Source organism: Crinia signifera, chromosome 3 (assembly GCF_055691185.1).
Source record: "Crinia signifera chromosome 3, ASM5569118v1, whole genome shotgun sequence".
In the NCBI taxonomy this organism is placed as follows: Eukaryota; Metazoa; Chordata; class Amphibia; order Anura; family Myobatrachidae; genus Crinia; species Crinia signifera.
In genome coordinates this window covers 277067642-277082825 of record NC_139219.1, presented here as the reverse complement: position 1 = coordinate 277082825, position 15184 = coordinate 277067642, and the positions used below count along the sequence as shown (strand labels likewise).

The 15184-nt window shown below is 45.7% G+C and overlaps 1 protein-coding gene across 3 annotated transcripts in view; it reads left to right on the top strand.

The window, feature by feature from the left end:
• The window catches only part of INPP5D (inositol polyphosphate-5-phosphatase D), a 133688-nt gene that overhangs the window by 61581 nt on the left and 56923 nt on the right, over window positions 1-15184 (top strand). For all 3 annotated transcript variants that reach the window (XM_083178132.1, XM_083178133.1, XM_083178134.1), the window contains 5 exons: window positions 2408-2531; window positions 11009-11115; window positions 12795-12897; window positions 12991-13187; window positions 13281-13398. In XM_083178132.1, coding sequence (XP_083034258.1) covers window positions 2408-2531; window positions 11009-11115; window positions 12795-12897; window positions 12991-13187; window positions 13281-13398 — 649 coding nt within the window. The remainder of the gene's footprint in view (window positions 1-2407; window positions 2532-11008; window positions 11116-12794; window positions 12898-12990; window positions 13188-13280; window positions 13399-15184) is intronic.

Genomic DNA, 15184 nt, shown 5'->3' with positions numbered 1-15184 from the left:
CCTACCTCATTTTGGCAGTAAAAGCTATTTGAAACAATAGCAAAACTGGACCGCCATATTGAAATACATTCTTCTGGCCAGGCACTCATGCTGTATTTGTACTCAAACCCACTGGCATATGTATAATAGGTGCAAAATGTGCAACGCACACAGGTCCAGGGGGGCCCACATACAACACACCTTGAACCCATTTAATTATTCTCACCTTTCATCGGGCCAGCGCCGGCAGTTCAGTGGCAAAGATCAGTGGGAAAATGGTTGCCGCGGCTATTTTCCGCTGATTCGCAATAGAGGCCCCCTCCTCTCTTACAGCTCCTCTGCGCAATCCTGATAGTTTGCATACAAAAACTATTTTTGAAGTGTTGCAATGTCACTCGACGCCCTCTATCAGCTGCAGCATGTTTGACATGCTGCCACGTGTGGGGCGGTACCTGACAGTGTTCTTTAAAATAGGGGGTGTGTTTCCCCTAATTTGAAGGCGTGAAAGGTCCAGGTTCTGTGTCAATGAATACATGCAAATGCTCACAAAAGGCGTCTATCTTGTGCAGATGCCTCCTGCTGCATCAGAATTAGATGGAAGTGCACAGCTGCTTCCTTGTGGCTGTAGAATTCCATCCTAACATCAATTGGGCCCATAGTACAGATGATTATTAAGTATAAATGCTTGCCAAAATTGGTTGCCGTCTGCTGCATTGGACAGATGTAGTCTCAGATCTATCATTAATGCAACTCATCTATTAGGGTGAGGCAGGGGCGTAACTAGCACTTTGTGGGCCCCATCAGGGACGGATTAACAATGGGCCTGATGGAACTACAGCTCCAGGTCCACTCTCCAAATAGCCCCCCCCCCCCCGGAACCAGAGATACCGTAACGTTTTCCCCATAGGATAACATGGGACCCGCTAATTCCGACCCCCACCTGGTCCCAACAGCTGCCAGTTCCCCCTCCGGCATCACAGAAGCTCGAGGTTGATCTCAGTCGAACCCAAATAGCTGGGCCTTCAATCTGATACCAGGCTGGTACATATGGGTTCATTGGTTCTAGAGATATTGTGGGTAAACCTATTTTTTCATTTCTGAAATGTCATTTTATGGCTGTTCATGTTCTTTGAGGGCAGATTTCTCTGGAACCAAACAGCCCAGTTTCACGGAACCAAAATCATTTGAAGCCCACATGTAAATGGGTCATTTCCGATAGGTTCCGAAGATATGGCTGGTTGTTTAAAGGGGGTTCCTCACACCGGAAAATGCAGGGACTAGGTTGGTGTAAAAGGGGCCAATCCATGTCCAATGTGAATTTTGCCTTAATCTTTGTGGCATAACGTGAATTTTGACTCAATCCGTGTGCCACAGTGTGAATTTTGGATCAGTCGGTGTGAATTTTGGCTCATTCCATGTGGCATAATGTGTAAGAGGCAAGTACAGTATAAGGGGGTTACTATTGTGTTGCATGATTTGTATAAGGGGTATATGGTGTTTACCATATAAACTTAGGTGACCACATAAAAGGTGCTGAAATGTTGTCTACCAAGTTTCGGCTTTCTGTATTTTTTTTATACCTGGAGTGCCGCCTCACCCCGCAAGTATCTTAGGACATAGGCATCCTGTGGGTGCACGTTTGGAAGGCACCCACCAATATATCTCCCTGCATTTTTCCTATGCCAGCCCCCTGTCTTTTCCAGACATATATAATTAGTTGAAAGTATTTACACAAATAGAGACACACCCATGAGCAGACCACACAAACAGAACACTGGTCACTCCTCCCACATTATTAGGTACTGGCCACAACCCCTATTATTGTGCATAATAGACCCTTAGACCTTAATCTGGCACTGGCCCATTTAGACCTTAATCTGGCACTGGGCCCAATAGCAGAATCATAAAAGTCCCCCACCCCCCATTACAATGCCCCTTAGGGGTTCAGAAGAAAGAGTGAGGGGAGTGAGATACAAAGAGAGTATTGGGGAAAGTGAGGGAGAGAAAGGGTCGAGACAGGGAGTGAGAGAGGGTGTCAGAGAGAGAAACAGAGAGAAATGGAGTGTCATGGGTTTGAAAGAGTTGTGACAGCAGGCATCAGTTGCACCAGCAGTGCTGGGTCTCCTGCACCCACTCCTCAGTGTTGAATCTCCTGCTTCCCGATGCACTCTTTAAAAAAAGAAAATAAAAAAAGGTGCAGGGGATTACTTGTGATGACTTGAGGCAACAGGGCCACCCGGGCCCCATAGCATTGACATCCTTTGCACCCTCTATAGTTACGTCACTGGAGTTAGGCAAATTTTGTCCCTGCTTTAGAATTTGCAATATTTTGATATATTCCATGCATTTATTGAATTCCAATTTTATATACACCACACACAAAACCTTAATTTATCTAAAATTACTTTTGTATTGATTGTTCCTGAAGGTTAAAGTGGATTCTTTAGGCATATCTCAAAAGACTCACCTGAAAGTTGATGTTGAAACTGGAAAACTTATCATCAAGAAAGCAAAGGATGGGCCAGATGATAAATACTATCACAGCAAGAAAAGTAGGTTTGTTTTATCTTTTATAGTAATTTCTTAGCCATGTGAACGTGAATTTAAAAAGTTCTGCCATGGGATTTCAAACACAAAACAAAGGTTATAGCCCATTATCCCAATGATTTCTACTGGGACTTGTCACATTATGATAGTTCTCCATCTTTGCCCTCTTAGGCCCTCATTAAGGTTACTCGGTAAGCTGCAAACATTACATGAGATGCTGTCCGTCCTAATACCTACCTTCCCCTCCACCGCCAAATCCCCCCAGTACCATGTGACTGGATGTATACGAGAACACATCCCCTCGCATGCCTCCGCTACCAGGAGAGTTAAGTGCCGACCATCGAATGATTTCTGCTGCCTTCGCAAATAGAAGTCAATGAAATCTGACTGTTTCTGATTTATGAGCTCAACGATGAAGACGGGGTGGGCGGCTTCCTGTGACATCAGCCACCGCCCCTGTCAGGCATCATCCCACCCCCGTACCCATGAGATGCCCATAAAACGCTGGGCGAGCCCCGTTCCATTCGCTGTCTGCCGACGTTCTAAGTGCTATTGAAGTAGCCAAGCAAAACAAGAAAAGGGTACTTGTGTATTTTGGCGGCGCCCCCGATGTCCGTCGTACGACGAACAGATCGCATCGCATCGCATGCCATGCACCCGATGGCATGCGATGCGATGCGACGCGATTTTGACCCCCTATACGACCAAAAATCGTATAAGCACCCTAAAGGGTGCTTTTGAGCACCCAAATGGGTGCTTACAATGTTAAATGCACCCCCACGCCACCCCCCACTATAAACGTGAACCCGAAGCGTGGCGAGCGCAGCGAGCCCGCGAGGGGCGGCGGTACGCGTCCTACGACCTTTTCATACCCCCACTATCCACGTCGGCGTGGAGTTGAGAATAGAATAGTGTGGCGAGCGCAGCGAGCCACCGAGCCCGAAGCGTGGCGAGCGCAGCGAGCCCCGCGAGGGGACGCGGATACCTTCACAGTTATACGCGTCCCCTCGCGGGCTTCACAGGTGTCCGTGGCGACGCGGACACCTGTGAAGCCCGCGAGGGGACGCGTTTACCTGTGAAGGTATCCGCGTCCCCTCGCGGGGCTCGCTGCGCTCGCCACGCTTCGGGCTCGGTGGCTCGCTGCGCTCGCCACACTATTCTATTCTCAACTCCACGCCGACGTGGATAGTGGGGGTATGAAAAGGTCGTAGGACGCGTACCGCCGCCCCTCGCGGGCTCGCTGCGCTCGCCACGCTTCGGGTTCACGTTTATAGTGGGGGTTGGCGTGGGGGTGCATTTAACATTGTAAGCACCCATTTGGGTGCTTAACATAGTATAAGCACCCATTAGGGTGCTTATACAATGTTTAATCGCATCGCATCGCATCGTATGGCATGTACAATGGCATACAATTTCAAAATTGTATGCCATCGTGCTCTATCGTACGATATCGCGTCGCATCGCATACCATCGTATGTGTTATGGTATGCGATGCGATGGGCGCCGCCAAAATACACAAGTACCAAAAAAGAGAATAAAGACAGCGCTGATTCGGAATGTAATCTTAATAAAAAATGTATTACTAATAACAACAAATAATTGACATAAATCACACAAACCACCGGCCGGTAATAATCATAAAATCATATAAAAAATATATATAAAAATCACTCTATCCACTCAATGGGGTTTATTCTAGTTAATTCTTTCTGACAAAATCCTTCTTAGATGGACAAAACCATGTGCACTGCAGGGGGGCAGATGTAACATGTGCAGATAGAATTAGATTTGGGTGAGTTATTTTGTTTCTGTGCAGGGAAAATACTGACTGCTTTATTTTACACTGCAATATAGATCTCACTTTGAAGTAAAACCCCACCCAAATCTAACTCTCTCTGCACAAGTTACATCTGCCCCACCCGCAGTGCACATGGTTTTGCCCATCTAAGAAGGATTTTGTCAGAAAGAATGAACTAGAATAACCCCCAATGTGAGGTAATGCATGGGTTATTTTGTTAGTAAAGCATAGCAGAAGAAAACAACTGTTATGAATACTTTCTCTACTGAGGTTTAATTAGTCCGGGTTTTGATTTAAACTGTAATTCCTTTGTATGGAAGATGATTATAATAAGCATTCAGTAGGTTATTAGCTCTCTCAGAGCTTGGTTGGTTAATGAATCAAGTGTTAGTAGCATGCATATTAGCCAGATTAAGAAGGGGAGTGTAAACTCAGTCAATGCTGAGAAACAAATTTGATGCCTGAGCCCATAAGAGCTCTAACTTGCCAGTCTTCCCGTAGTACTGCTATCTGGAACCGTGGGGTCCTTTGCCAAAGTTTAGCCAGTCCTTAAGGGTTCTCTCCACGGGACAATCTCCGGGGTGGCAGAATGATCGGCAGGGTGATCGGCAGTGTACACAAAGGGCCTTATTCTGGTTGGAGCGGCCAAACGTGCGTACGTTCCAAAACAACGTACGCTATCCGTACGCGGCCGTTGGGGTTAAGTCCACCCCCAACTCAGCCACATACGTACGGGCAGAAACAACGTCGAAGGGGAGTGGCGTACAAATGTGCGTACGCCAACGTACACGGACGGGCCAGCCCTTACACTCCGACAACTGGCGTACAACAGAGCGTCCGCCACCGTTTACGGACGTCTCTCGTCCGTCTTCCCACCGACTTCTTGCGGCTATCTGAGCGTACGCCAGCTTGCACGGACGGGTCCCTATTGTTTTCAATAGAAAAGTCAGCTTATGTCACTGCTCGTGAGAGTGAGCGTACGTCCGTGTACGCTGACATACCCTTCACATATATGGACCTGCAAATCTTGCCTTTCAACTATAATTATGAAAATTAATTAATTGATTGAATTAATTAATGTGCAAAATAGTGGCCATGGGCTTAAAACATTGCTGAAACATCCTTTGTAGGTGTTAGATGTGGTTTATGTTATTGTATCCTAAATACAAAACCTATGTTTGTATTAGAGTGAACACGTTGACACATGTCGACTTGTGTAGATTGAGTGTGCTACTGTGTAAAGTCTATGAAAGCACGTAGTGAATGTGTATAACTGTTTAACAAATACCTACCTTAGCATATATAAGCAGGTCTTACAAAGATTCTTACCTTAAATTAAACAAACCTTTAAATGTAGAGAAGTATAGAAAGATAAGCTTCCAATGTGTTTGAGTGCTGTGTGTAGGCTTGCAGGTAGTGAAATCATGGTTTGGACTTAATAGACTGCAGCATTGGTTATTACATTCAGGTGTATGTGTTTGGTAGTAATCAGCGTAAATTAGCAAATCCAGGCGCACGCTGGCATGCGGTATCTGTAGGGGTGGTTTGAGATGGCGGTTGGCGGCCGCCTGTTTTGTGTCCGAAATGAACGGTGCCTTAGTCGATCGTGCGGTAGTAGCACCGCTCATTTTTGGTGCACACCCCCGTGTACGCCCATATTTACGCCCATTTTCCCTCATTATTTCGGCCGCTCCCCTCTTCACGCCCCTATGCCGCCCCCAATGCCCGTACACTCGCGTATAGGTTTTTTCGCACGTAGAGGCCCGTCCGTAAGCGTTTTGGGGTGTTCGCGCCTGCGCATTAGCGAATGTACGCATGCGCAGATCATAAAAAATCCCGGGACGTACGCGTATGGCCCGGCCGCTCCAACCAGAATAAGGCCCAAAGTCCTTTTACGCGTTTCTCCGCCTGTAGCTCGGCGGCTTCCTCAGAAAGGAATTGTATTGAATTAGCTCCTTTTTTTTTTCTGGAGAGAACACACACAACTGTAAAAGGTAGACAGATCATAAAAAACCAACCCAGCTTGACATGCACTGTAAGTAGGCTCAATAATTCTACACTCTATAGCAGCGATGGGGAACCTTTGGCTCTTCAGCTGTTGCTGAACTACACATCCCAGAATGCACTGCTACAGTTCTGCTATTTGGCCATGTTTAAACTGTAGCAAAGCATTCTCGGATGTGTAGTTCAACAACAGCTGGAGGGCCAAAGGTTCCCCATCCCTGCTCTATAGTATAGCTTTCAAAAGCATGTCCAACAATATTTTGTTTGTTTCTATTTGTCCAGTGATTAATGTATTCTACTATTACTACTACTACCATTCATGTAGTAACAATTATCCTAGCAACTGTACTACAGAGATGGTACTGATATATTTGGTAGCATGTGCTGAAATCAGGGAGGGAATGACTAGATACTGATAAAAATATAAAGAGATGGATGTAGCATGTATTGCATATTGTGTGCGATAAATCTCAGCACTTATTGCATACATAGCTGTGTTTATTAATGCATGAATTATCATCTATATATATATATATATATATATATATATATATGTCTAGTGTCCATTTGTCTCCAAAACACTGGCATCTATTGGCAGAGAGTGAAACTACATCTCTTTCTCTCTCACACATGCACAAACACAGCAGATTAACTTTCAAAGCTTTTGCTTTGAGCGGGCTTACTAGTAGTAAATATGTACACAGTTCTTTCCATAAGTGCGGTCATTTGTGTTGTGAGGACGTATGAGCTAATTGCATTTGGAAGCTGTGTGGAGGACTGGGAGGGATCATTTGGATCCTTCCCTGACAATTTTTTGTAAAAAAAGAAGCCCATTTTTTCTTCTTACAGCATATTTGTCAAGACTCGGGTTCTTTGTGTTCCCAATGGTGATTCTAGTGAGCCAGTGGTGGGATATTGATGGACAAAGCTGTGATGCTTAAAATAGTTCCAGCACATGAGCAGAATAAGAGAACTGCTCAGAATCTGGGAACCCAGGACAGAGGCGCGGAGTCTAATACACCAATGAGTTTAGCCCAACATGCAGGCCATGGCACTTTGTCTTGGTCTCTCAGAACTGGTGCCGGAATATGCCTTATGAGTAGGGTAATGAATAACTGGCAGCAACTGATGATGCAGAAAGAAGGTATGCAGGTAACTGGCTGGAACCAATAATATGGCTATTGGACAGGAAGTAATAACGCAGTTAATGGACTGAATCCAGAACCGCAGATAAACTTGGAGATACAGGCTTAACCCAACTCTTAAAATGCAGGTGTGCTGGCTGAACCCAGTTAGCTTAATATTTTGAATGCTGACATGCTAAGCTAAAACCCAGCGGACTGGATACACTTGGAATGCAGATGTGCTGAGCTAAACCCAGTGTGCAGGATACACTTGGAATTCAGGAGTGCTGAGCAAAACCCAGCTGACAGCATACACTTGAAGTGCAGATATGCCTAGCTAAACCCAGCAAGCAGGACACAGACTGAGGACAAAACTTCTGGCAGCAGTAGAACCTAACATCTAGACCCCAGGGACGCAGCTCTAAGAAACAATGCAGTTCAAGTCATCTTCTTTCTGCCTCAGCTTATCTTTGATTCCCCCCTGGTCAACAATGATTGGGAGTCTGAGTCAGCTGACTGCTGTAGAAGCTTTCAGGGGAGGATCTGAAGTCAGATGACTGAAGGTGTGATGGCCGTTCCTAGTGTCTGGACTTGCGTGAGAACAGCGGGGAGACTGATGCACGGCCTGAGCATCTGGCCTCCACAGACCAACTCATCACTGCAGAATATTGATTCCTATAAGTCCTGCCACCACACCATGTGCTATTCCTGTAGTGTGGAACCTCAACTGATTGAACACCCTGCCAGTGAGGACTTACACAGTACTTCCTAGAATTCAGGCATGTCCAAACTGTGGCCCTCCAGCTGTTGTAAAACTACACATCCCAGCATGGCTTGCCATAGTTTTAGAAATGCCTAATAGCAAAACTGTAGCAAGGCATGATGGAATTTGTAGTTTCACAACAGCTGGAGGGCCATAGTTTGGACATGAAGGAATTTGCAAGAAGGAGTGAACCAGAATAAGGCCCTTAGTTATGTGGTTTGGGACAAGATTCGCTTCTGTTTTTCCACATAGCTTATAATTATCAGCCCCAAGAAATGGTTTTGCCTATTACATTGACCAAATATAATTTAAATTGGTCCTGGACACCCAACCCACGGCACCCCTATAAGTGCTCTGCGACAAGAGATTTTGGCTAGATGCGCTGGAGATTTTGACTAAGCGATTTTGCCTAAGAAATGATAGTCTATTATCTAGTCAAAATTGCCTTGCCTGCAGTCAATTTATGCTAAGCAATCTATGCTAGGCAATATAGACTAAAGGTCCATACACACTGGGGGATTCTGCCCAGCGTATATATGGACAGCGATGACCGCTGTCATCGCTTTGGGGAAAGATGCTCAGTGCATACACACTGAGACACTTTCCCCCTGCCCGGCGCTGTCAGGGAAGGCGGACGGCTTTGCATGGCGCAGCACCATGCAAAGCCGTCCACAAAGTCCACTGTTAATACTAGCAGATGAGCATCTTTCCTGGCGATGATGCAGGAGTGCCCATCACCACTCACCCCTCATTGCCGGGTCGTACACACTGGGTGGCTTTGAGCTGATAGCCGCTCAAACTTGGTGTCTTGAACGACTTTCAGCTCAAAATCACCTAGTGTGTATGGGCCTTTAGCAGGAGAAAAACTGGGAGATTTGGGCTAACCTTCTAGGAGATTTTGACTATGTAGTCAAAATCTCCTGCCAAAATCTCATCGTATGTACACCCCTTTAGCGAAGTATAAAATCATGTATTGTCTAGCATAATCATGTTCCTGCATGTAAGAGGATGAAGGCAATTCTCCAGGAAACAGACATGTTTTCCCAGTTTGTAAGTTCATAGTCCATAACCTTCCCAGTTAACGAGATATCTTTGCTTGTTTTGTGCAACTGTAACTTTACTTCTCCTGAGCTAATAGTAGACTGTAGGCTTTGAATGGTTGATGATGAATCTGATTGAACAATTTGCTATACATTTTTTTGACAATCATGAATTGCTTGTACTTTACGGACAAAGTTATTACTAATTGCAAGAGGTGGTTGTAGAAATAAAATACTTTTGCATGGAATTCCCCTTTAAGCACAAAGCAGTATGAGCTTAGGCGAAATGGTACTTGTGTACTTTCACGGCTCCCACGATGTGCATCGTATGCGGAAAAATCGCATTGCATGCGATTGCATGAGATCGCATGCGATCTCATGCGATGCGATGTCATTTTTCACTGAAATTAAGGACATGACTTGAAATCATGTAAAATGCACCCCAATTGTCATTTTTCACACTGTACCACCCCCACTATCAACGCCAACCCGAAGCGTGGCGAGCGCAGCGAGCCCGCGGGGGGTGGCGGTACGCGTCCTACGACCTTTTCATACCCCCACTATCCACGTCGGCGTGGAGTTGAGAATAGAAAGTGTGGCGAGCACAGCGAGCCTCCGAGCCCGAAGCGTGGCGAGCGGACACGGATACCTGTGAAGGCTGCGAGGGGACACGGATACCTGAGAAGTTATCCGCGTCCTCTCGCCACGCTTCGGGCTCGCCATACTTTCTATTCTCAACTCCACGCCGACGTGGATAGTGGGGGTATGAAAAGGTCGTAGGACGTGTACCGCCGCCCCTCGCGGGCTCGCTGTGCTCGCCACGCTTTGGGTTGGCGTTGATAGTGGGGGTGATACAGTGTGAAAAATTACATTTGGGTGCATTTTACATGATTTCAAGTCATGTCCTTAATTTCAGTGAAAAATGACATCGCATCGCATCAGATCGCATGCGATTTTTACCAAAAATGCATGAAAACACTGTAAAATCGCATCGCATGCCACTACATTTGGCATGCGATGGCATGCGATGGGAGCCGTGAAAGTACACAAGTACCGGCAAAACTTTAAAGAAGGTTTCTGGTTTGTACATACAGCAGTGCTTCCCAAACCTTTTCGCCCTAGAGTATCAGAAATGTTTTCGTGGCACCCCATGGCCAATAGTGTATTATTGAGTACTTTAGAAAAAATATTAAATTAAATAAATTGTGTTTATATGTCATCCTTAGGTTAAGGGGGATATTTTGGTTCACTCCTTCTGGCAAATTCCTTCTTAGATGGACAAAACCATGTACACTGCAGGTGGGGTAGATGTAACTTGTGCATAGAGAATTAGATTTGGGTGGGGTTTTACTTCAAACTGAGATCTATATTGCAGTGTAAAAATAAAGCAGTCAGTATTTTCTCTGCACAGAAACAAAATAACTCACCCAAATCTAATTCTCTCTGCACATTTTACATCTCCCCCCCCCCCTGCAGTGCACATGGTTTTGTCCATTTGAGAAGGAATTTACCTTTGCGAGTGAACCAGAATAAGGCCCTTAGTTATGTGGTTTGGGACAAGATTCGCTTCTGTTTTTCCACATAGCTTATGATTAGCAGCCCCAACCACTGGTATTGCCTATTACATTGACCAAATATAGTTTAAATTGGTCCTGCGCCCCCAACCCAGGGCACCCCTACAAGTGCCCCGCGACCTCTTTCAGCACCACGGATCTCTGCACTTACATGAGGTATATCATTTACTTGTTTCCAGTTCTGCAGTTGATCAAGTCACAGAAGTTGCCAAATAAGCTAATAATTGTTCTGGAGACCGAAAAGGAAAAGACCCAAAGGAAAGAGTATATTTTTGCTGATTCTAAGGTACGTACATATTCAACACTATCTGCGCAATAGCTTATATCATCCCAATGGGAAGGTGCTTCAAATTGGTAGTTTGGAGCTATGTAGCAATTTATCCTATCTATTTAATGATGGCACAGAAACTCCAGAATCAGTGGATAATTCCTTGTCACTTACACAGGATATTTATTGTTTAAAACAAATCTTTGTTTTGATCTTAATTTTTTTTATATCTCTTATAAAGGAAACGGCATGGTTGCTTTAGCCTCTGGTGCAACCTTAGACACACCACTGCCACTTTAAGACATGCACTGTTAGGGTGCTTACACACGGGCGATTTTGAAACCAATGGCTTCCACACAGATATAGTGATTGATTACTCCTGCCTAATTTGGTGTTAGTCCCGCTTACATTTCATGTGCTGCCGCCCACGTGAGACCGCTTCTAGAAGTGGCCTATCACATCACCCAATCTGGGACAAACTGAAGTAGTAGATACATTTTTAACAGTGTATCAGCAAATTGGGTACTCTTTACCTAGCACGGCGCCCATCGCGGTCATCGCGGGCATTGAATACACAAAAAAATCGGGTGCGACGCGACCGACGCGATGCCCACGATTTCCCATAGGGACCAATGTTAAATTTCTCAATTGACCCGATTTTTCCATAGGAATCAATGTTAAATGGCCCACAGAGGCCAAATAGCCACCCTGAAGTGTGAAATGGCCCCCACAATTGTTAACGCCACCCCACGATCAACGTGAACCCGAAGCGTGGCGAGTGCAGCGAGCCCGCGAGGGGCGGCGGTACGCGTCCTACGACCTTTTCATACCCCCACTATCCACGTCGGCGTGGAGTTGGGAATAGAATAGCATGGCGAGCGCAGCGAGCCACCGAGCCCGAAGCGTGGCGAGCGGACGAGGATACCTATGAAGCCCGCGAAGGGACGCGTTTACCTGTGAAGATATCCGCGTCCCCTCGCGGGGCTCGCTGCGCTCGCCACGCTTCGGGCTCGGTGGCTCGCTGCGCCCCGCGAGGGGACGAGGATACCTGTGAAGCCCGCGAAGGGACGCGTTTACCTGTGAAGGTATCCGCGTCCCCTCGCGGGGCTCGCTGCGCTCGCCACGCTTCGGGCTCGGTGGCTCGCTGCGCTCGCCACACTATTCTATTCTCAACTCCACGCCGACGTGGATAGTGGGGGTATGAAAAGGTCGTAGGACGCGTACCGCCGCCCCTCGCGGGCTCGCTGCGCTCGCCACGCTTCGGGTTGACGTTGATCGTGGGGTGGCGTTAACAATTGTGGGGGCCATTTCACACTTCAGGGTGCCTATTTGGCCTCTGTGGGCCATTTAACATTGTTTCCTATGGAAAAATCGTGTCAATTGAGGCATTGAACAGTAAAATCGGGTCAATTGAGAAATTTAACATTGTTCCCTATGGGAAATCACAGGCATCGCGTCGGTCGCGTCGCACCCGATTTTTAGTGTATTCAATGGCCGCGATGCCCGCGATTTTTTTACCTACGATGCCCACGATCAAAATCGTGGGCGCCGTGCTAGGTAAAGAGTACCGCAAATTGTTCTGTGTCTGGCAGGGCAGTTTGTTGTATTTTCAACTAACGCAGCTATCCGTCCTCTGGTCACAATTGCTAGTTAGTACAGTTAGTAACTCCCTTTCACCTCTCTTTACTGTCTTACAGAAACGAGAAGGGTTTTGTCAAGTTCTTCAGCAGATGAAAAACAAACACTCAGATCAGTTAGAACCTGACTTGCTGACGATTTTCACTGGTACATGGAATATGGGTCAGTCCTGCTTTTACCTTTTACCTTTGTACAAAACCACCTCGGCCAGCTGTAAAAAGTGTGGTAACAATTGTGTCTGCTTTATTATAACAGGATGTGCTCCTCCACCAAAGAAGATCACTTCCTGGTTCCTGTGCAAAGGACAAGGCAAGACACGCGATGAAACGGCCGATTACATAGAGCATGACATATATGTTATTGGCACACAGGAAGATCCACTGAATGAAAAGGAATGGGTGGAAATCTTACTGCGTTCTCTAAATGAGATCACCACTGCTGAGTACAAGCTGGTAATATGGCCATTTCAATATATTTAAATAAATAACCCCAGAAAATATAACAATGTCACTAAGTAAGGAATTGTGATTATTGCTTTAAACTAGATTACAATCCAAACACTCTGGAATATCCGAATTGTGATCCTAGCGAAACAAGAACATGCTCACCGAATTAGCCACATTTGCACCAACAGTGTGAAGACTGGAATCGCAAACACTCTTGGTAAGGAAGGGTTGGGAATTTTTACAATATTACATAATTATTCAAATTTATTCTTATTTTGTATTCTCCAAGTTTAGTCATTGGGAGTATGTATATTACTAGCAGAATGGGGCTTAATTCAGAGATGTATGTAAATCTGATGTTTGCATACACCTCCAGTGTTTTTAGTTCTACACAGTGCTTAAAGTGGTCATGGAGAGGTGGTGGAACTCTCCTTCCCTGCCACCTACCTCCGCCCCTCCCAGCAGGCAGAGCTAGAGATGGTACTAGCGGGTCCATTGCACATTCCAAAATCAAAATTTGTTCCCTATTGCCCAAACACCATAAATTAACCTCACATAGTGGCCCATATTCACGCTATACAACATGTAGTGACCCATATTCACATTATAAAATGTTCCACATTATTAAATGCACTTATACACACGATGACACACATAACACTTCTTACACATATCCCCTGTATTATTAAATGCCCTCATACCCATGATAACACACAGAACACATACCCCACATTATTAAATGCACATATAGTATACATAATTCTCCTTACAAATGCCCCACTTTATTTTAATGCCCTAATACATAGTGACACACATAATGCCCCTTACACATGCCCCACATTATGAATTGCCCTTATACACATATGCCCCCCCCCCTCCCCTTCCCTACAAAGCACTTACCCATCAGGAGGTAACAGCCAGGCTGAGCAGCAGTATTGGTGAGTGGAGGGGAGTAATATCACAGGTGTGGCTCCCAGCTTCACACTCCCGGGTTTGGATCTCCTCCCTGCTGTGCTCCGCACACAAATGCTTCCCACCGAGGATCTCTAGCCGTCTCTCTTCTGGCGGCTCACATCCCCCAGCTCACCTCCACTGGCCACTAGTCTTATTGTCAGGTAGTAGTCCGCAAGCTTGGGGGGGCCTCTGGACAAGGTGGGCCGACGGAGGCGTAACCGTTTAGCCTCCAAATTGGAACTGACGGAATGCAGTTCTGCCCCGTTCCTGCCCACTTTAACCCCTGGTTCTACGCATGAGCAGAAGTCGCACTGTACATGTGCAATTCTGGGGCTGCTGTGATTGACATGCTGCTGACTTATGGGGGGCAGCGACAGGCAGTGTTCCAGGAAATGGGGGAGTGTTAGACCCACTTTCTGAAGCCAGTTGATGCATCCTTGAAAATACTTCCACTACACAGTGGGGGGTATACTAAGATGGGAATTCTACCTCCCATCTGATATAGAACTTTTATCTTTGTACATTTTCCCCAGTGGCTTGCTAACTGCATCTTCCTCTGAACCAGACCCATAGTCAGTAATAATGGCCTTTCTGATACTAATTCTATTCATTCTTGGATTACTATTTATGTCTCAAATTGTTTACACTATTGTGACAGACTCGTTTAACTTGCTACTACAGTGGCTTATCAAATGTGGTCCTGAAGGCACTACAATAGTCCAGGTTTTACAGATATCCATGCTTATGCTTGGCCACACATCAGCATCACCAACTTTCCTTGGATAGTTGCTTGAATGGAATAAAAATCTGGTACTGTATGGGAGGAAAGGACGATCAGAAATGTGCTCACAAACCCAGGAAAATGGACAAAACATTCAGTCAAATTGTTTAAATCAGACAGGTTCAACTACAGTACCATGTCTGAGCGACAGTTTTGTCCTTTTCCAGATTTTGGGAGCAAATTTCTGAAGTAAATATTACATCTTCTCCCATCAAGTACCATATTTTTATTTCATCCAAGCAACTAGTTGGATGGTTGGAGGAAAGTT